Source organism: Toxotes jaculatrix, chromosome 14 (assembly GCF_017976425.1).
Source record: "Toxotes jaculatrix isolate fToxJac2 chromosome 14, fToxJac2.pri, whole genome shotgun sequence".
NCBI lineage: Eukaryota > Metazoa > Chordata > Actinopteri > Toxotidae > Toxotes > Toxotes jaculatrix.
This window is the reverse complement of record NC_054407.1, coordinates 3,844,171-3,865,565: the sequence shown is the minus strand read 5'-3', so window position 1 is coordinate 3,865,565 and position 21,395 is coordinate 3,844,171. Positions and strand designations below refer to the sequence as shown.

Genomic DNA, 21,395 nt, shown 5'->3' with positions numbered 1-21,395 from the left:
TCAACAACATACAGAACATCAATCATATGACGGTGTGGCCGATGACTGGGGAAAGGCAGCTGGTATATACAGAGAGAAGACTGGGGAAATGGGAAATGGGTGTGGTGGAAGGGCTGTGGGAGGGTGAGGGCTGAGACACACTGACAAACCTGTCTGAGTAAGTTCAGAGGAGGAAGACTGGTGGAGTGCTGAGGGTTGGGTGGAGTGGTGTCATGGCCGTACACAGGGTTTAGAAATACTGAGGTCGAAAAATTTCTACCAGGTGCAGGGGCATCGCTCTCCCCAGAGAGAAGAAAAAAAATCATTCATTCTCTAGTTACCTGCATCATGCTTCAGCAGATTCAGCTGCCTGCCTGGTTTGTTGACACAAATAAAGAACCACACTGTAGTAACAACAAGGTCCTTCACTCCAATGAGCAATGATGTCAGTGATCAGATAAGAAAGTCAGTTATCTTGGTGTTGTATAATATCAGTGTAGCACCAAAGTAGAGTTATTTTTAGGCAATTATTTCACAACTTTTCACAAAAAATACTAAGGTCTTGACCTCTGTGACCTCAGTGGGGGGTACAGTCATGACTAATACGAAGAAGTGTGAAGGGATGAGGCATGGATGAGAGGGGGTGAGGCAGTAAGATGGAGGACAGAGGAACCACAACTGAGAGAACTGGATTCTGGAAGTTGTTGCTGCACTTGATTTTGGTTTTCATTTGACTGCTGTTGCTCGGGGTTGGTGGTTGGTGACTTGTCTGTGGGGAAGTCAGGGGTTGAGGTACCAGATGGGGAGGCAACGGTGGGGGACAAGATGGGGGAGGAGGGGGCGTTAGGTGTTGACGTAAGGGTGCTGTAGGAAGGTGGGACTGTTGGCATCTGTCTCTGCAGCAGCTGCAATATGGTCCGGATGTCTGCAGACATACAAGACTCCAACCTGGAAAACACACACATATATGTCCAAATACACAGAGGTAGATCAGCTTACAGAGATACTCTATGCTGTCTTCATACACCTGCCTACTCTTAAGGGGATTTAATTTGTGTAGTAATATGGTAACTGGTAAAAAAAAAAAAACTTGTGATTTTCCCAGCAGTGCTCAAACTTTTTCAAACTCTCTAAACTCTAAATGTGAATTATCAAATTCATACCCAACCTTTGTACCCAGAGTTTATGCTGTTACCACTATATTTCTGGTACCGTGGTATTTGACTTGAGATCTGACATGCGCTTAACGCAATCACCAGCCCTGTGACCCACCTGGTTATCTGTCGCTGCAGTGCCTCCAGTCTGGTCTCTAACTCCACCTGCTGCCTGCGAGAGATGCGGGCAGTAGGAGGAGGAGGAGGAGGAGGGCTGGAGGGACAGTGGGGGGAGGAGGAGGGCAGGCAAGGGAGCTGGTGAGAGGGAGACTGTGGAGGTGGTGAGGGGAGGCTGTGGGAGCAGGGCACCTCCTGGTACATGTGCTCCTCCTGACTCTCTGAGCCCCAGAAAGTGAAGAAGTTGGACACTCCTGAGAAGGAATCAGGTCCACACACACAGATACACAGTGAGACATACGGAGCCAGGCAGAGCTCTCACCACCAGACATGTGCTTTCAATGCATAATTACACCTGCCTGTTTCAGGGTTACAGGTCCTCTCTTTCCTGCCAGTCTTGGGGCAGCTGGTAGTGTTCACGGCAGCACTGTGAACTATGGAGGTTTGAGCAGGACCGGTCACCTCTGAATCCTCCCCTTCATCCTCGCTGGAGAACACAGGGCCATATCTACAGGAGCAGTTAGTTCACAGTTGTGCTTTGAGTATAGAACAAGATTAATATATGTTTTATTGGAGATGAAAACATTTCAGAGTCTCACAGTGTGTGTTTATGATCGTCTTTGTTGCGGCCGTCACATTGCTCCCAGATACTGAGTCTTCTTCTACATCTGTAGGCAGCTCTCTGTCTCTTTGCTGAGATGGAGTCGCCTGACAGACACACACAGTCAGACAGAAGAAATCAACAAAATATAAAGAAAAGCAAAAGGTGAAATATTCAGGCAGACATAGGTACACAGGGTACTTGGCAGGTAGGTTGTTCCAGGCATCTTGCAGAACACGCCACAGTTCTTCTGTGGATTTAATCTGTCTCAGCGTCTTCTGTCTCTTCATGTGATCCCACACTGACTCAATAATATTGAGATCAGGGCTCTGTGGGAGCCTTTTTTGACCCAGGCTGTTTGTTTTGGGTTGATGCCATGTTGCAGAATGAAATGCGCTGTGGTAATGGGACTTTGAATTGGAACAGTAGCCGGACTGTGATTTCTGATGTGTCACAAATCCGCAAGGACAGTAAAGAACGCAGACTGAGAAATGCCTTCATTGAGTTATTAAAAACAAAAGGCTAAATAATAAATGATAAAAAGCAAAGACAAATAATAATGTGTACTGTGTTTCACTTTATTTCTGTGACTGATTCAGGCATTTAAAGTCTTCCATAACTTATGTGATATGCATGTGCAATGTGTGTCACATGAAGGTATGCTGCTTTAAACTGACCTCATTATCATTATCAACCCATTGTAAACAAGATTTCTAGGTACTCCTTTAATCTTTAAAACATAAAACTAAATATTTTTCTCTGTTACCTCTTTAGACACCAATGATTTTATTTTACATATTTTCTTTTTTGAGTTTTAAGCCAAATCACATCAGTGAGCCTCCACTGCTCTGTGAAGAAGCTGTAGACGTCTTGGCCCAGACTGAGATATAATCTAGTTCCACTGCAGTGCATTTCTGCAGGTGCTATCTAAGCTGTTTGTGTATGTGACGTTCTACCTGTGTGAGTGGAGGAGAGTTTATGTTTCCTGTGTGGTCTGCTGAAACCCTCACAATCAGAGTCTTCTGCCCTAAGAAGATCCACAGCTTCATTATTCACCTGCAGACAGAGGGTTAGAACAGGGGAGAGCAGGTGAAGGTAAAGAGAAGAGCAATCATTTAATACTAATAAAGTCACATTTCATTTCACATTTTGTTTGTGAAATGATTCATTTAGGATAGTGGTCCTAAAGTGGGCTGTACAGTGTGACAAAGTATTCACTGAGCTGCATTTAGCCCAAATTGCAAATATTTATAGAAAAACAAACGTAAAGCATCATTTTGGATCAGCTTTTAATCTTCTGATGTTGGTATAAAAATAATGTAATATCCTCAGTTATATTTTAAATACATCTTTAATTACATCCATTACAGTAAGGCTGAAGTTTCTTCTGACTTTACATTATTTCAGATATCTCCATTTAAATTAGGACTGGTCAAAACTTAAATTCATGTCCAATGTAGTTTTTACAGGTCACAGTTTCCACATGGGCTAGAGGAGCTGTAACATGAGTAACATACATCTCTGAGATTGAAGGTGATCTCCAGGTTGGACCAGAAATATTCACAAAATTCAGGATACATGTTCAGAACCTGAAAACACACACACACACACAAAAATTGGCACAGTCAATAAAAATATACATATATTTATATACTAATTCTACAAGTCTCTGGACTCTGCTGGAGGGATGAACAGCATTCTTCCTTAAGATATTCCCTCATTCAGTTTTGATGATGGTGGTGGAGAGAACTGGATGGATAGATGGATAGATCCATTCCCATGAGGATAAAAGTAGGATAAAGGTGATCACACAGAACAACTTTGTATTGATGTGCAAGACCATCAGGTTGCAGTCCTTTCAGCCAGGAACAGAGATCTGAGGCTGCAAAGGGAGGAACTACCCGGTATTAGTGAAGTGTTCCTAATAAAGTGCTCCAGGAGTGTATATGCTCACGCATATACATATGTTACCTCCAGCATATCCTCTCTGTTTATCTTGTGCAGGTCACAGTAGGTCAGAGCTCTGACATCAGCCATGGATTTTCCTGGTAGAACATACAGATTGATGGGTTCCCCAAAGATATCATTCTTACCTGGAGCAGAAGGAAATATTGTCAGAACATGAGCATAATAATCATGATGTGTTCTTTTATTTATATAGGAGGCACTTCTGCCTCTACTCCAGTCTTACTTGGCCCACCAGATGAATCTACTGGCATACACCAGAGGCTCATCCAAGAACTTACCCAGTATGGCTACCACCACGTCTCCTTTGAGGATCTCTATGGATCCTCTGGAGATGAAGTACAGATCTGCTATCAGGTCTCCAGCATGGACTAGGGTGTCACCAGGAGGAGCATGGGTGGTCTTAAACCTCATGGCTAGGGCCCTCAGACAGCCCTTAGTGGATCCTAGACACCATAAAAATACAATGTGTTGATCAAACCCTACAATAACCATTTATTCTGTGCTTTTCCTTTAACTTTCTAATACCACATCCTGTATGTACAATATTTAACAGTATGTTGGTCAAGAAACTGTGAAGTGACAGCAGCTTTAAATGCTTCTACATTCACATTTTTGTTATTTTCAGGTCCTTTTCACTCTGTGCTGGACCACTGTTCATTCTGGGACCTCTTTCTCTCCCCTGGCTGCTGATGCCTCAGTCCTGATATTTTAGAGGGTTGCTGGTCCTCCAGGAGATTCAGCCTCTCCTATTGTGTCTCTCTCTGCTTGTGTGTCCTTGACTCTCTCTCTGCCCGTGTATTTGTTACTTTCTCCTTTGTGTGAATGGTGAGCATGAGTTTTGCCTTTTGTGTAGTCTCTCCTCTTTCCAGGTCTCCAAACTATCTCCAAAGTGTATTCAAGTACAGCACACTCAGTAAATGTTCTTACTTTGCAGCAATGTAAATATATGATATCTCATTGATTGTGATCTATAACAGTATTACCTTTGAAAGCCTTACAGTTCTGCAGCAGTGTCCTGTTGAGGTGGAGACAAATGTCTGCCTGGAGACACTCTGGAAATCCTTTTAAAACCTGAGGGAATTTTTAGGAATGGAGGACACAAAGAGAGGACACACTTGGATTAACACCTTAGCTGTGAGTGGCATACAGGTATCAATCCGTGTGAGTCCTTTTTGACTGAAGACCTGAGGACTGAAAGTATTTGTCCATGTTTGGATGGATTCAAAATCAAGTTGAGTTAAGTGTTTCCAATCTGAAGCTGAAATGACACAGGGAGATTTTTTATTCATGTTAACTAACTGGTAAAACTATCTACATTAAAACTGGGTCTACCTATGTGTTATACTTATGACTTGTTTAGGCAGAACCTATTTTAAGGCCATTATTATGTCAGCAGATCTAGTGCTTTAATGTTGTATATTTCTAAACAAAATTCACTGAGTTACCACAAACCAGTTGCCAAACAATGAACCTGTGGATTTAGGGGCTTGAAGGGGTTTGGAGCCCTGTTGCAGTTGTCCACGTAGCCCTATGGGTAATTTCGCCCTAAATCAGCAGCCATATGATTTTAGTAGCTGTGGAACCGTTGGGATCTTAAAGGCAAGCTGACAACGTCTGAACATAAAAGCTGAAACTCAACTTTCATGATGGCTGACAGAGACACTACTAGATCACCTGAGAGTCTCTTGTACTCACAGCATTCATATCTATCCCATTAGTGTAGGACCATGCATGCTGGAAGTACTCCTCCAGCCGCTGCCTCAGAGGGTTGGGGATCTGGTGGAAGCGGATGAACTCTCGCACTCTCATCATCTGGGCATGGTAGCGTGCCGTACCAGAGTAAAGCCTCTGGATGATGGCTGACACATTACCAAAAATACTGGCATACATCAGAGCTGGAGAAGAGACAGAAACACAGACCTTTTATCATTTACCTTTTATTCAACCAGCTGATCACCAAATGGTTCATCAGAACATAGAGATGGACAACAGGTGGAGAGACAGAGACAGGACAGAGCAGCAGGGAGTCAGAGTGAGGCTTGTGGAGGTGGAGATGGTGTTGACATGGATGTTAATACCAGAATGAGATACTGAGGTAATTACTCAATTAAATGTCTCAACAAAACAAAGAAATGTTGAGCTGCAGCTTGTACTGATGGTACAGTCCATTCATAGGCAAGATTAGATTCAAATAGAATCCAAACTCCCCATCCTCCAATTGTTTGCATTACTTAGAAATGGTTTTCATTAATAATAGCCTTAGTGCTCCACCTGTATTGCTACTAGTTGGGTTTAAATTATACATAAGCCTGTATTTAATTTGCATTTCTTTCCCCCACCTCCACCTTCCTTGTGGCTTGTTTAAGTTCCTGTGGACATCAGCTCTTCTGAAACTGAAAAAACTGAAATTGAATGACTTTAGTAAATGTAGCAGAACGTAATAAACCTCTGTTAAGAGGAGATGACTGCGACTGTTTGATAAATACACAACGTGTTTGGGGAAGAATGTGTTACATCTGGTTTTAATCTGATCTTGTTGTAAAGGAAAGCAAACATTTTGTACAGCACATTTCATTCCAGCATACATTCAGTGTGCTTCGCATAAAAGCATGAATCTAAAGCCAGTGTGTGTACATACACTGAATAAAAGAAAATAAGTAGAAGAATGAATGAAGTAAAGAAACTTTAAACCATGTTAAAGTTGGAGTACATCTAACATAATCTGGTCAGGTATCCCAGCAGCTGGGAACACAGAAAACCGAAAGCTGCTCCACCGATGTTTGATTCAACCCTCAGAGCAACCAGAACAAGAACAACCAGAATACCTAGAGGTGAAATACCTGGGGAGTTTCACCCATTGTGGGATCAGATTGTTAACAGTTTGAAGGTCGTTGAGGTCACATGTCAGTTGTTGACCCACCCAACCATCACGTGAAAAGTTAGGGTCACATGATGGTTGTGGTGTCACGGTGTGAATGGGTGTTACACTGCCTCTGAAGGAATCTCAAGACTGAATTATAAGCGGCTGATAAGTGGTGTCGTAGACCACCTCCTCTGTTTAAGAGATACCACAGGAAGTTAAAGACAACAGAAAGTCATTGGAAGCTTTACTGCCACAGTCCCCCCTCACTGGGCAGGATTATTCCACGGGTTTCCCCGAACACACTGAACGCCACACCATTCATACACTCTGGAAACCATTGTGAGGTGAGAAAAACCTCAGTCAACTGGTCACATAGCTGAAGGTCACCCACTCATATTCATGCATGTGTACAGCTCAGCCATTATAACCTGCCACCTGATTATGTTCATGCACGGTTTGCAGCTGAGTTTCCCTCCACCTCCTCAGCTTCCCACTGATGAGTTTTGGTATAACTTATCCCAGCCGAAACTTTGTAGCTCATTATATTCTTTGTTAAGACATTTGTTATAAATGCTCATTTCCTTGACATGAGTGTCTCTGATTAACCTATGTTACTGAGAGTTCAGTCAGTACTGCCTTCAGAAACACTTCTTATTTTAAACCACGCACCTGTTACTTTAGCTTTCCTGACACGGTCAAAATGTCATATCAGGTTATCTGTAGAACTTACCTCCTATAAGCATGACACAGATGGAGAAGATCTTCTCGGAGTTGGTGTTTGGGGAGACGTTCCCAAAGCCCACACTGGTCAGACTACTGAAGGTGAAGTACAGAGCTGTGACATATTTATCTCTGATGGAAGGACCCGACTCGAGGACGGAGTCATTGTAGGGCTTCCCCAGCTGGTCGCCCAGAGTGGCCAACCAGCCGATCCCAGCTGAGGTCGACCTCTCCACATTACCTATGGCATACCTGGGGTAAGAAGACACACACTTGCTCCTTCTATACTTTCTACAAAGGGATACACGTTGTACATGTTGTACACGTATTTTTTTACTTTGTACTTTATCAATGTACATTTCATTAATATATTATTAAAGTTATGAAATGAATGTTTTGATTGATATTTCACCCATGTTCTGTGTGATGTGTTCTTAATAAAGTTTGGGTGTAAGTTACTTATACTTCAGGATAAAGAAGAATACTGTACCAGATGCAGGCCAGCCAGTGTGCGATGAGGGCAAAGGTGCACATGAGGAGGAAGAGGACAGCAGCACCATACTCAGAGTAACGGTCCAACTTCCTGGCTACACGAACCAATCGCAGTAAGCGAGCTGTCTTCAGTAAACCAATCAGTGTGGTGGTCTGTCAGGAGCAGGAGAAGGAGAGCAGTAATGTTTCTATGAGACTGGATCAAAATATAATGTGAGTGAACAAATGATCAGAAACAATATACAATAAATGAGGATGGTTATTAGTCCCTGGCCTCCAGATGTTCTTTTTCCTTCTCCTCTTTCTCTCTTACTGCCTGTTTCCCTGCAGTCCTGACAATCATTCCTTTCTTCTATCTCAGCTCTCATCCCACCCTCATCTTCTTCTGTCCCTCCCTCCTCCCTACCTCTCCCTCTCCACCTCCCCTAACCACCTCCTCTCCTGAGCGGTAGATGAGGAGGTCAAAGGGAATGGCTGCCACCATGTCGATGAGGAACCAGCCTTTGAAGTAGTGGACAGCAATGCGAGACGACTGGCTCACCACCTGAGGAGACAAAACCCAAACAGTGAGCCATGTGTATCATCGCGTTTAAATAACAGGGAGTTTGAACTCAAAAACCCACAAACTTGTCAAATGACAATATAGATTTTAGTGCATTAAACTGAGTCTTCAGTTTTTAGCTTTGTAGTATTTTGTGGTACAGTTTTGGTTGTATTTCATTAGCACTGAGGCTCACAGTGCTCTGATGTGCTCTCTGTAGCACGGACAGGGAGGACACAAACACAGACACACAAACAGCTGATTGACTGATGCAGTAAAGCTGCTTTAAATGGTGAAAAAAAGACTAAGAGGCACACAAGTTGACAAGCACACAGGCAGGTATAGACAATAAGTTACAAAACACAGATTGCTGGCATACAGGCGAACACAAAGGAACAGTAGCAGACAACCTCACAATGAAGTGGTGACAATGGCAGGTTTAAAGAGTGATGAGGACATTGGGAACAGGTGTGTAACTGAAGAATGAAAGGAAGTCTGGGGACATCTGGTGGGCGTATGGAGAATGGCAGGTCTTCAGAGATGAAGGAACAACTGTGACAGAGCCAGTGAGACAGATGGTCAGAGAGCTGGTTAGTTAGTCACTCTGTCAGTTATTCACACAGACAGAAGGTAAGTTACTAAAGCCTTTAGTTAGACAGTTCATCAGATCAATTCACCTCATCATTGGAGTTCACATATGTGGTCCTGAAGTTGATGATGATATCAACAATGAACATGATGTCCACGATAAGATCCACCACGTTGAGGGGGGAACAGGAGTAACCACAGGTCTGTAAGGCTGCTTCCTCCTGGTCACTGAAGGAAAATACATCAAGAAATGAAATAATGAGTTTTGCTCGAGGAGAAAATGAAGCATCCACTTTTCAACTGCAAAATTGAAAACAAACGATAGCAGCTGAAAGATAATATGAACACATTTACACACTCGCTCTAAAGTCTAATGTGTGGACACAGAAATAACTGATATTGTTTGAGCCTTGTGAGGCCAGAAACCAACCTCAGTAGAAATGTAGCAGAATAAGGGGTGAAAATCGCTGTATAAATCACTAAGAGCAGGATCACCCAGTCCCACACTGCTTTGAATGGACTGTAGTGAAGGATGGTCCATTTCTGGATCCTGGGAGTCTGCAGCTTATACTCCGGTAACACATCAGCACCCAGAGACAGAACCTGGAGGAAACAGAAAGAGATCTGTTAGTCAGCTCATTCACTCCAGTCATCATTTACAGCTGCATGAGGCAACTCTTTTCTAATGTGCTGCTTTTGCAGGCTGTGTAGATGTGGTGAGCGATGTAAATCCAGGCAGTGAGGTTTGTTGAGAATGAGGTTTATGTTCCAGAAGTATGAACAGACATGAACCAGAGCACTTAAAAAGTAATCAGAAAGATAGGCCTTGGAATAAATCACACTACAATTTCACCCTCACTCTCTCTCCCTAATTTAAGCAGTGACAAATATTTATTAAAATCACCGTTAAACTTTAAAGTCTCTCAGAGATGGGACTGTCTCTAACATCGGTTTAGCAGTTCATTCCAGTGGTAGTGTATAGTCCCAGTCCCAGAAACCAGACTTCCCTATTTCTCAGTTGGTATGTTGACCTTCTAAAGCTGACCTGTGATCAGGTGTCATGGGTCTTAGCACATAGTGAACTTAAAAAATATCACAATGTGGCCTTACAAATGAAAACACAGGTATGTTGATGCCTGTGTCAGTGATGACCTCTGACCTTCTCATATAACTGCAATCATACACAGAATGCCACTTTGGTAAAAGGATAGGTAGTAAATTTGCTGATAAAATTAAAGCCACATGACGCCAAAAAGTTCCATGTAAAAACTAAAACCAACATTAAATAATGTTCAATCAAAGGATAATGTTACCTTTAAGGAAAACCCCTTTACTAACTTTGAATTCCACGTTAATAAAGATTCCTCCAGCACTTAAAAACAACATCCTGTGAAAAGCATCTCAAAAAACTCCACACACACATGTGGTCCAATTCACACGTGTCAAGCAATCTGTGCACACAATTTGTAAATGAAAGCAAAAGAAAAATCACAAATATTTAAAAAAACATTTGGATGAACAAGAAGCTTCTCAAAAGCAAATGCTATTGGATCTGTGAACTTGAAGTTGGAAATATACAGGATATGTAAAATACTGATGCTGGGAAAACAGCAATCCCACTGCATGTTGATGTCAGGCCACAAATTTTACCTCATTCTCAATATTTTCCATTGTGCTTTTTGGCCCCTTAACTAGTTCGGAACAAACTGAGGTCAAAAATGTCAAAATGTTGATTAGGACATTATTGTATCATATCTTGTAACATATCTTGTTTGAAAGACAAGAGGGAAACCACTTTAAAGCTTTGCCAGAGACACAGACCCATAATCTATAACAGGGTACAGCCACTGGTATGGGATTAGATTTTAAATTTTCAAAATAACTGTTGAAATCTCCCAGGAATACAAAATAATAATAAGAAGAAGAAGAATTTAAAAAAAAAAACTGAATACAAATAAATTAATATAATAAAGCAAAAGTCCAAGACTTAATTACCATATTCTCCACTTTTCTATAATACACCTTTCAGTTTTTTCACCTTTCGTTTTTCAGCTTCGTCAGCGGTTTTCTCAGTTTTGCCCGTGACTTTTTCAGTTCTGACCATTCTCACTGTGGTGCATCTTTTTTACATCTCCGGTCTCATGATCTCTGACAGACACACACACCTAACAGTGACCTTGTACCTTTACAACAGTGTGTGGACTGTGGTGAATTACATGAAACAGTGAAGGACCTCTTTTAAAATCCTATTCAAGTTTCACAGAACTACAGTGGTAACCACAATACAACTAATAACAACTGCTACAAATACTACTACCAATCAACACATGAATGATTGAAAATAAGGTTACAAATATCTGTTGGAACACAAGTTGTAGTAGCCTCTTTTTATAAGAATAATAATTAGTAATTAGTAAGTTAGCTCGCTTTAGTTCTACAATGCCTCGCTAAACTGAGGCCTGTAATTTATGGGGCTACTGGAAATCTAATTATTGGTGTGAACTGCTAACACACAAAAAAAAAACAGCATTCATCATAGACGGATGTATGCACCTATACCTTCACATTAAAGTGGGTCATGTTCTGTGGTGGTATACCAACTTATATATACAGTGTGCACACATGTAGGCCCCAGGGAAGACGCAGTGTAATTAATCAGCAGCAGATTTACTCCTCTGGGATCTAACATGACAGTCTCATGTGAGGGATGGGCACTACACAATAGCAGCAAACAGGGCAAACAGTCAAGGACAGTCAAGGCTCTGCCCGAGCCCCTTGATGGAGGGAGGACTGGGGGGTGGAGATGATCGCAAAGAAATATCAAAACATCTTTAAAATTAAAAGCCCTGTTTTATATTTGAAATGTAAGATGGAGACTAATGTTGCAAATCAGTGACTCTATAGTGGAGGTTTTAAAGCACAATCTTATTTATTCTCATAGATTTTAACAGATGTGATAACACTGGACTCATCAAGTTCATTGCTGAGATACAGGAACAAGGTGACACCAATACAGTGAAGCCAGCAGTTTCTCTAAATGTTGCTCATAATCACTGAACAAAAAAACACTGTGCACAGTAAAAACAGCTGAAGCAGGAGGAGGGTAAATGATCTGTGATGTGATTACAGTGGACTGGTTCAGTCCTCATTTTACTGTTCACTTTTTATTTTCCTTTCCAAATAAATTTGATTCACCTAATACTTGACTGATTATCTCACTGACTGTGTTTCTTGACCTGCTCATCTTCTTTCTAGTGATGTTTCCATGTTCCCAGATTTCAGCTATTAACTTGACTGGTACATTGTTATAATTTCCACTAGAACAAATATTGGTTAACTGCACTTTAATTTAGCCCTGTGAGCCCGTACGTATCATATATGATACCCACATTTCTGGGACTCATTGCATCACCATCAAGCATAAACTTTGCATTTAACCCTTTTAGATGAACTCTTATGCTCGTATACTGACTCCTGGTAGACACTCCTCACTTTTCTAAATGTTTTGACATGTGTGATACAAACAAAAAATATACTTAGAATTTTTTTTTTTTAATTTTTTTTTTTTACATTTTGTCAAAGGGACAAATAAAGAGTTCATATTTGAAAAATTAGAATTTTCTGACCATTCTTTCATAGTTCAGGTCTCACAGGGTTAATATTCACCTTTTTGATAATGAATAAATTAATTATTTTTGAATGGGCAAAACATTTAATAAGTAGTATCTTATTATATTATGTCTTACAGTTCCTGGGTTCCTAGCAGAAATTATGGTGAAGATCTTCCTCAACCCCTGCAGTTAATATTGATAGTGGCACACACACACGCACACACGCACGCACGCACACACGCACGCACACACGCACGCACACACGCACACGCACACACACACACACTCCACTCACCTCATGAGCTACAATTGAGGAGATGCGGACAGCTCTCTTCACTCTGATGTTCTTGTGTTCGCTACTCAAACCTGACGGGCCGTCCTGAGACACACTGCTGTCTGGAACACTCACTGAAGACATGGCTGCTGCAAGTGTAATTCAGTGTCTGTCCTCGCCTCTGTCTGTCCGGCTTTCTTCTTCTTCTCTCCTTCTGTCTCAGATGCTGGAAAGATGTTTATTTAAACTTTGTCTTTTCTTTGTGTTTTGTAGTTTGTTCAGTTGCTCCTCTTCTTTCTCCTCTACCTGATTCTTGCGTTTCCTTCTTTCTCCTTCACCATCTGAAGCCCTGTAGATGATGTTGTTATTGTTGTCATATGCCTCACCTCATTGCTGTGATTAGTTTTTATCAGGCCATGAACTTCCTTTCTGCAGGGCGTGGGTCAGCTGAATTTCAATTGAGATTCTTGGATAATGATTTAGTTTAGTTCAGTTTTCCTATTTAAAAAAAAAGAAAAAAGTTATTTTCCTTGATAATTTTCACCTTCTCCCAAAAGGGGCTTTTCTGCCTTGTTTTATGATGTTTGAACATATTCCAAAAAGATCCTTTGCCTTTGTTCCAGAAATCAGAATCTGTACAGCTCTTGCTCTTGCAGCAATGTTTGATCTCACTTCCTGGGTCAAAGTTCAGCCTGAGAAAAACGTGAGGTCCTGTGTTCATAGAGTGTGGAGCCTAAGAAAAGAAGACACCGAAGTGATCAGTAAGTCCACTTTAGTCTTCAGTGGCTGGTTTATCAGAGCAGAAGTTGCAGGTGAAACTCTTCCAGCAGCAGCAAAGACAGTTCTCTTCGCTTGTTTCAGGGTTTTGTTGTTTTCCAGTTCAAATAAAAGTATTCAATGGCATCTGCTTTTCTTTCTCTCTCAGTCTCTTTTTCTCTGAGTTAGTTATAAAATCTGTAGACGGAAAAATATCTCTTCTTTCGTCCCATCTCTCCTTCCTTCATCTTCTATCAGCTTTAGCACTGCTCCTCCTCAGCACTTTTAGTCCCACACACCCTGGTCCATGCTGCCTCTCTTGTCCCATCACTCCCTCTCTCTCCTCCCCCCTTTGTCTCTCTCCTTATTTTTCTCTCCTCCCTCTTCCCCCCTCCTTTCTTCTCCATTGTGTATGCTGATGCATTTGCACTGAATTAGACAAACGGTCGATGTGTTTCATATAACAAATGCTGCTCAGTTTTTTTTTTTTTTTTTTTTTTTTTAGGCAAATGTCACTGCAGGTCTCACCTCTCCCACAACAAAATAAATTAGATCAGATAACAGATCATAGCTCACAATAATGTGCTGGTTTGTTGTTGAAATACAAACATCGGTTTTGCTATAAAACATGAAGCTGACTGCACAGACTCCTAAAGAAGCAGCTTTGACTTTGGGTTTTTCTGCAAAATGGCCTCAGGGCTCACTGCAGTGATCACAATTGACCCTGAGGGGAACATGAATGTCTGGACTAAAGTTTATGGCAATAAATCCAATCAATGTTGAAACGTTTCACTCAGAACTGCAAATGGGAACCTCATGGTGGCGCAATAAGAAAAGTCAGGCGTTATCAAAACGATTAGGATACGTTGTTCGGGAATCACGTTTTTTTGGTTCTTTTGTTTAGTCGAATGAGATTATTATGTTACATCAGTCACCTCTCTCCGTGTTTACCTGTGTCATGTGAGTTATGATGTTTAACAGCATGTCACATGCAAACTGACACGTTATTGAAAATGTACCACAACAAAGATACTGTTTCACATCTGAAATTAATTTAACAGCCATCCTGCTTTAATTATTATCCTTGCAATTATGTATCCTGTATCACATGTATCTTCAGTGTTGTGTATTCTTGATCTGCTTTGACAACAAATAATGCTGTGTTTAACAGCAATAAACCTGAAATGAACTGAAAGTGGGTAAAATAGTGATAGAAGTGGCTAAATTTCACAGATGAATTATTATTATATGGTAAATAGACTGCATTTGTACAGCACCTTTCTAGCCACTCAAAGCACTTTACACTGCAAGTCACATTCACACACACCTTTTCTTTGAATAGTTTTTAACACACACACTCACACACTGATAATACATCAGGGACAATGTGGGGTTCAGTATCTTGCCCAAGGTCACTTCAACATGAGGACCGAAGGAGCTGGGGATCGAACCACCGACCTTCTGATGTGCTGGTCTTATTAAACACTAGGTGAGGGTGAGAGAGAGTGTGTGTGTGTGTGTGTGTGTGTGTGTGTGTGTGTGTGTGTGTGTGTGTGTGTGTGTGTGTGTATAAGTGTGTATACATGCCTGATATATTGCAATGCTGCAATTTTTCTCTCACAAATTCACACACAAACAACACACCACACATAGTACAAAGTCACTGAAGTCACCGTCCCATCTGTAAAGTCAGGCTTGTTGTTGTGCTGTCTTTGTAGGACACGCTGCACGGAGACAGGTGAAGAAGCAGCAGATATGTGAAGAAAGCGGTTGGCTCATAGTTCTTGTGATGACAGTACTTGGCAGTTCACAGGCTGATAAAACCGACTCCTGTCATAGCTCAGGTTTTCTGTAGCTGTGAAGACGTCATTTCAAACACCTTCATCTCAAAGCTGCATTTACCCGACAACTGTCAAGTCATGTCTCACAGTTTGCCATCTTTTTAATTATTTTGATCAATGCTGAATCTAGAGGTGTGTCACATTCATAACACACACACTTGAGTTTTTACTTGGTCTAGTCTCATAACTTCAGGCATGACTTGATCCAAAAGAAACATAACTATGCTGCTGTTGCACAAGCTGTATTACAATTAAGCAAATGCTTCCACTTTAGACTGACCTAGCTCTGCTCATACATGTAGAACCAGGGTTACATGCAGCTGACAGTGAGGGTAAACTGAAGTGACTCTGCTGCTGTAAATTAAAGTCCACAGCAGTGCCTCAAGCTTCCATATGTGTCCTCCTAATTATAGCTAACAATAGTCTATTCAATCAACACACACACACACATACACACTGTTCTGTTCCTGACAGGAACAGTGTTGAGGGCAGTCACCTGAACTGTTTCCACAGTCACATCATTATCTCTGACCTTGTCTCTTTTCTTTGTGATAGAGATAGAAAGAGAGGGAAATGATCTCATGAAGGATCAAACCATTAGAAATCACTTCAAGAGTTCTTTATTAAAGGAGATTAAAGTGGTTGTTGAGACATTTCTCATCAAGGCTTTAGGAAGGAATTAGGAAGAGACAAATAAGAAAGGAAGTAGTTCGCCTAAAGACTAATAAGGGTGAGGTACTGGTGCCTCTGTTGTCAGTTTGGATTTAAAGCAAAGAAAATATAAAGTAAAATCTATTTACAGGACAGTAGGTAAATCACAAGACAAAGGTCCTCATCAGGGGGACATCAAATAAATGCTACAAATACCCAGACTGTCTCAGCACCACTGTACTGTACTATAGTATTCATTTGTCCTTACACAGCATCACAGGACATCAGTGATGTCATCAAAATGCTCCTGGGCATGGCAAATTAAATATGGTCATCGGTGGGTGACACCTCATCAATCATGTAGACCAGAATCTGACCCACAACATAAATATCCTCTGTGTAACTCAGTGTCCTCCAAATGAAACAGAGGAGACACTGGGTGGGGGGACAGAGAGGGAGGAGCTGAGCCTTTACACCAGTCAGGGAGCTGGAACATACACCAATCAGCCACAACATTAACTCCCAGAACTGGCTTTAATGTTGTGGCTGATCGGTATGTGTAGTATATATATATGCTGTATACATATACTGTATATATCTATAATGTTGTGGCTGGTTGTAAACTAATGTCTCAATCTAATACTTACATTATAAGTATGTACATAATAATAAAACCGTTTTATGATACATCTTATTTGCCTGAGTGTGTATTTCACCCAGCTTCAAGCTGAGCAGAGGTCTAATCATTCAGAATGATTGATTACACCTGTGTATGGATCTTTAAAACACTTAGTTTTAGCAGTAATGCATTTTTGCAGGTAATAAGCAGGAGAAGCTGCCATCATTTAAACAATTATGGCAGGTCAGAGTTATTTTAATACTGTAAGTACTGTATTATAAAGTGCTGTAACTTCAGAGGTGTCAGGAACTCAGACAGTGATGATTGAATGATGATTTCTCCCACTTGGTGAAAAGAATTACAGAAGAGGAAACACTGGAAAAAGCTGCACTGCCTCCATCACTGGTTACCTTACAGTTACATTTATATATACTTCACTATTAACACCAATACAATTAATTCAACAAATTCACTAAAATAGGTTACACAGCAAATGTAATGAATATAAGGTTATTTTTGTGTCGCCCTTTTATGCAGAGAATGCAATTTTATGCCAACATGAAGTTTCATGCCACAGGAAGTGTTCTGACAGCGCTGTTAATAGTAACTACATATTTCCTGTAGACCATAAGAAGACCATAAGATGTGACTGAATGCTGCAGAGTAAACTAGCAAGTGGGCGTTGAGTTTTTTTTGTTTGTTCGGATTGGTGAAAATATCTTGTGACATCACATCTGAACAAGGTGTTGTGATTTGACTTGGTCCTAAGGTCAAAATCATGTTATTGTATTCTTTTCCTTCAGATTGTTCTACTTCATCATTAAGTGTGAACAGCCATGAACCACCCAGGAGAAAGAGGAGGAAGGACAGAGAGCAAAAAAGAGGAGTGGTGAGGAGGTAAAGATGTGAAGAAAAGAGATGAAAGGATAACTCATGAGCTGTGTTGTCTGCAGTGTCAGCAGCGTGTGTGTGTGTGTGTTTGACTGGTGTTGATGGAATGGGAGCAGGGCAGGTAAACACACACACACACGCAGTTCACACACAATTCTCTCTCACACATCAAAGTAATCCCGATTTTTTAATAATAAGTCACAGCCACCACTCCTTCCAGGTATATCTCACAAACAAACAAACAGATACACTGCTCATCATTTGGTTTTCTGGTTTTCCAGAAATCTGGACTGACAATCAAAGCTATGTCTCCTATGTATGCCCTGTTAGCAGCTGGAGCAGTTTAAAGACTCGGTGGTAACTGAATCCAATAGATCTAAGAACACATAACTTTCCTGGTGCTAGCTGTGCTGTGACACAGGTGTTCTGACCAAGACTCTGGTTGCAGTAGCAGGTTGTAGCAGTAATCCCAGCACACACAGATAAACCCTCAGCTCAGAACACAAAATAATGAGGAGTGTGAAAGAGTGGAAAACCAAATATTTCCCATGATGCCGAGAGAGATACTGGTTCCATCTGACAGCTTCAGCTCACATACTCACGAGCTGGTGAACAAACTGTGACGACCAGCCCAAATAAAACAAACATCCACAGAGATGAGCAAAGATCGACAGCTTTTTTTTTTTTTTCTGAAGAGGATTCCCTCTAATCTTGTTTAGCTGTTCACACTGCATATGTTACACACTGAAGATGTCACATATATACCGGCCGGGTGTCAGAAAAGAGAGAAGCATGTTGAATTTTATGAAGCTGCAGCAGAGTCAGCAGATACGGTGCTCTAACTGCAACTACCCTGCAGTGGCGCTGCAACCACACCAGAGTGGCAACGTATGACACTTCTAAAGTAAGTTCAACTTGAAACAATATTCAATTGTCCGCACTAGCAGAAGAAACGGTCAAACTCACAACACCTAATAAAACACTGTCTGAACTGTACAAACTCACCATCACTCATCATGACAATATCTCTTTCTGTTACAATGGGAGAGAGATTTATCCAATGACTCCTGGAACACAATCTGTGCAAATACATAAATAAACATGTACAAACAAATTTAACCTCCAACTCATTCAGTACAAGGCACACTATACAACATACCTCACAATGACACAATGTACCTTATGGTTGGTCACCATCACTCTGCTTATCAGGTTATTTATTGTCAATCACACTCCCAAAACACAAAAAACTGTAGGAAATAGCTAACTAATGACCAACTCAGAGGATGGATGGATGAATGAACAGACGGATGGACGGACAGATGGACAGACGGATGGATGGATGGATGGATGGATGGATGGATGGAGATTAGAGTGCCAAGTCATCTCCACTAACCTGGGTGACTTTCTCAGTGACATGGTGTGTTCTGTCGATCAGTTTGCATGGAGGTCTGATTTCACCAGGAGGTAACGCCACAAAGGAGTCTGTCTTTGTGTCCAGTGGGCTCTGGGTCATCTGCTACATGTGTGCACACACACACACGCACGCACGCACGCACGCACACAGTAAAAGCAAAAAAAAAAGTGCTGTGTTAAAATCTGCTGATACCATATCTAGTCATTTACAAGTGCAGCAAAAAACATCAAAGGTCACCAGCAACTAAAACATTAAAGGTCAAAGGTCAGAGCTTGTGACAATAGAGGAAACTATATTATTTTAGAGTATCATTCAATGAGAAGACTGTGAGAAAATCACAATCAACTGGCCACTGTATGAGCAAAAAGCAACCCCACAGTTGTAGACTATAGAGCCCCAGTTTGCTAAGTTTAGGAAAGTTTTGGTCATTGATGTAAAACTAAACTGTAACAGTTAAAACTGTTTGTAGAAAATGTTATATAACTGAGCAAAGGGAGACCACTGTGAGAAACAGTAAGTCGGATATTTATGCTGCAACAGTAGTTCAGCAAAGTATAACTTTTTTTTCCTTACATGGTGGAGATTCTAAAGCTGCAGGGCTAAATGTAACACCATTACAACTGACATGTGTGTCTGAGTTACCTGGCTGTTGGTTCGGCAATGTAAATCACTGTCTGATGTCCCAACTGGCACACTGGTCTTTCTGATGGTTACCATACCAGCTGAAGGAGAGAAGAGGCGAGAGCTTTGGTAGCATCTGTGATGGAAATAGTTTTTAGAGCGACAAACAACGGAAATCTGAGTGTGACGTTTTGAGTCTGAAAGCTTCTACAGTCCTCAACTTTGAGAGAGTTGGAGGGTTTCCTTTGTTCGATGTTGTCAAAACTAAACAGCTTTCACTTCTGTCCAGAAGTAGATTTTTGGCAATTTGTATTCTTTAAAAATTAAACATTTTAGTCTGTAAGTGTGGCTGCTACAGTCTGTTGCAGGCCATCTTTGTTTGGGCTTATAGGGACACATGGATATGAAGACAATATGCTGCATACAGGAGGAGGACTGAACCGGATTAAACACTCACCAGTACAGCTGTGTCTCAACTGCAGCCTCTTTTCCCAGTAACTCTGCTGCCCTTTCTTGATATCGTCCACTGAGGAGGAATGTTTTAAACTCACACAGCTGCCATCAACACTGCTGGAAGGAGGGTTGATGTAGAAAGGACAATCCCCTTCGCCTTGGCCTGTCTTACCAGACTCTCTCCTACACAGAAGGTTCAACCCACAAAGCACAACCAGAAGTGTCTACTGTTGGAACTCTTCTTTTTATTTTATTTATACCCTTCTCATACCCACCCAACCACAGCTTTATCTAAAAAACAAAATGCACAGAAATGAACTGCAGCTGCACTGAATCACAACTTATTAAAAGTAATCAAAATAACATGTAGAAAGATTTAACTACCTTGGGGGAGCATGTGAGGAGGTGAGGGGCAGGACCAGTATTGGTGGTGCTGAGGCCGGAGCTGTGGGCAGATCTGTTCCCCCTCTTATCCCTCCTCTTGTTCGCTCTTCCTCTTCTTCATCTTCTTTGTCCCAGAGAAGTAGTCCAGCTCCTCCCTCCTCCAGCTGCTGTCTCTCAGGGAAGGACAGCAGTTTGTCCAAGGCCACAGACTCGTGTCCGAGGGGAAGAAGGCCGGCACGAGGAGAACCATGTTCTGAATCCTGTGACAGGACATTTGAACTGGAGCTGAGGGAGCGAAGGAGAAGGCGCAGACGCTGCCGCCAAGCTGGGTGGAGGCACAAGGGGAAGGCAGTGATGGATCAGTTACTCTTTCATCTAATTAACAAAGGGTGGAACACACAGGTGATCAGGATGGATGATAGAAGTACGAAACACAGGCCGGTAACATCAGAGACCTGGTTTCATGGTCAGGTTTATGAAGCAAAAGCACGTAGAGTTAGTAAAAGATGTTCAATGTTAATAAACATGTTTCTCGAGGACTTTTTTAAACCAGACCATAATTTTTCCCCAGCCTGTAAACATGGTTTTTAGTTAGCCTAAGTAAAACCATAACAAAAGTTTAATAATGTTTCAGTCACAGAGAGCTGGGAGCTGCTGTGTTGGAGAACAAGAGGCTCACCTCTGTGTGACTGTGAGTTGCTGAGAAGAAGGTTCTTAATGTTGTTTGTCATTTAATTTAAATGACCAAAAGTAATTTTGGTTTAGAGTGAGGGCCTCAGAGCAGTTTAGGATTACTGACAGTAATCGGTGCATCAGCGGTTGCATCAGCAGAAGTCGTATGCATGAGGAAATCT

At 41.4% G+C, this 21,395-nt stretch overlaps 1 protein-coding gene across 1 annotated transcript in view; it reads right to left on the bottom strand.

Moving 5' to 3' along the window:
- Positions 1-578: 578 nt before the first annotated feature.
- Positions 579-21,395, bottom strand: part of LOC121192835 (potassium voltage-gated channel subfamily H member 6-like) — a 32,157-nt gene continuing 11,340 nt past the window's right edge. Inside the window, exons 4-22 of the mRNA XM_041054743.1 lie at positions 20,542-20,866; positions 20,162-20,340; positions 19,726-19,805; positions 19,063-19,185; positions 9,454-9,626; positions 9,113-9,251; positions 8,301-8,438; positions 7,893-8,047; positions 7,413-7,654; positions 5,515-5,714; positions 4,803-4,890; positions 4,098-4,262; positions 3,823-3,944; positions 3,369-3,440; positions 2,808-2,907; positions 1,850-1,958; positions 1,610-1,758; positions 1,252-1,504; positions 579-927 (exon numbers count right to left, since the gene is read on the bottom strand). Of these exons, the coding sequence (XP_040910677.1) occupies positions 579-927; positions 1,252-1,504; positions 1,610-1,758; positions 1,850-1,958; positions 2,808-2,907; positions 3,369-3,440; positions 3,823-3,944; positions 4,098-4,262; positions 4,803-4,890; positions 5,515-5,714; positions 7,413-7,654; positions 7,893-8,047; positions 8,301-8,438; positions 9,113-9,251; positions 9,454-9,626; positions 19,063-19,185; positions 19,726-19,805; positions 20,162-20,340; positions 20,542-20,866 (3,161 nt within the window). The remainder of the gene's footprint in view (positions 928-1,251; positions 1,505-1,609; positions 1,759-1,849; positions 1,959-2,807; positions 2,908-3,368; positions 3,441-3,822; positions 3,945-4,097; positions 4,263-4,802; positions 4,891-5,514; positions 5,715-7,412; positions 7,655-7,892; positions 8,048-8,300; positions 8,439-9,112; positions 9,252-9,453; positions 9,627-19,062; positions 19,186-19,725; positions 19,806-20,161; positions 20,341-20,541; positions 20,867-21,395) is intronic.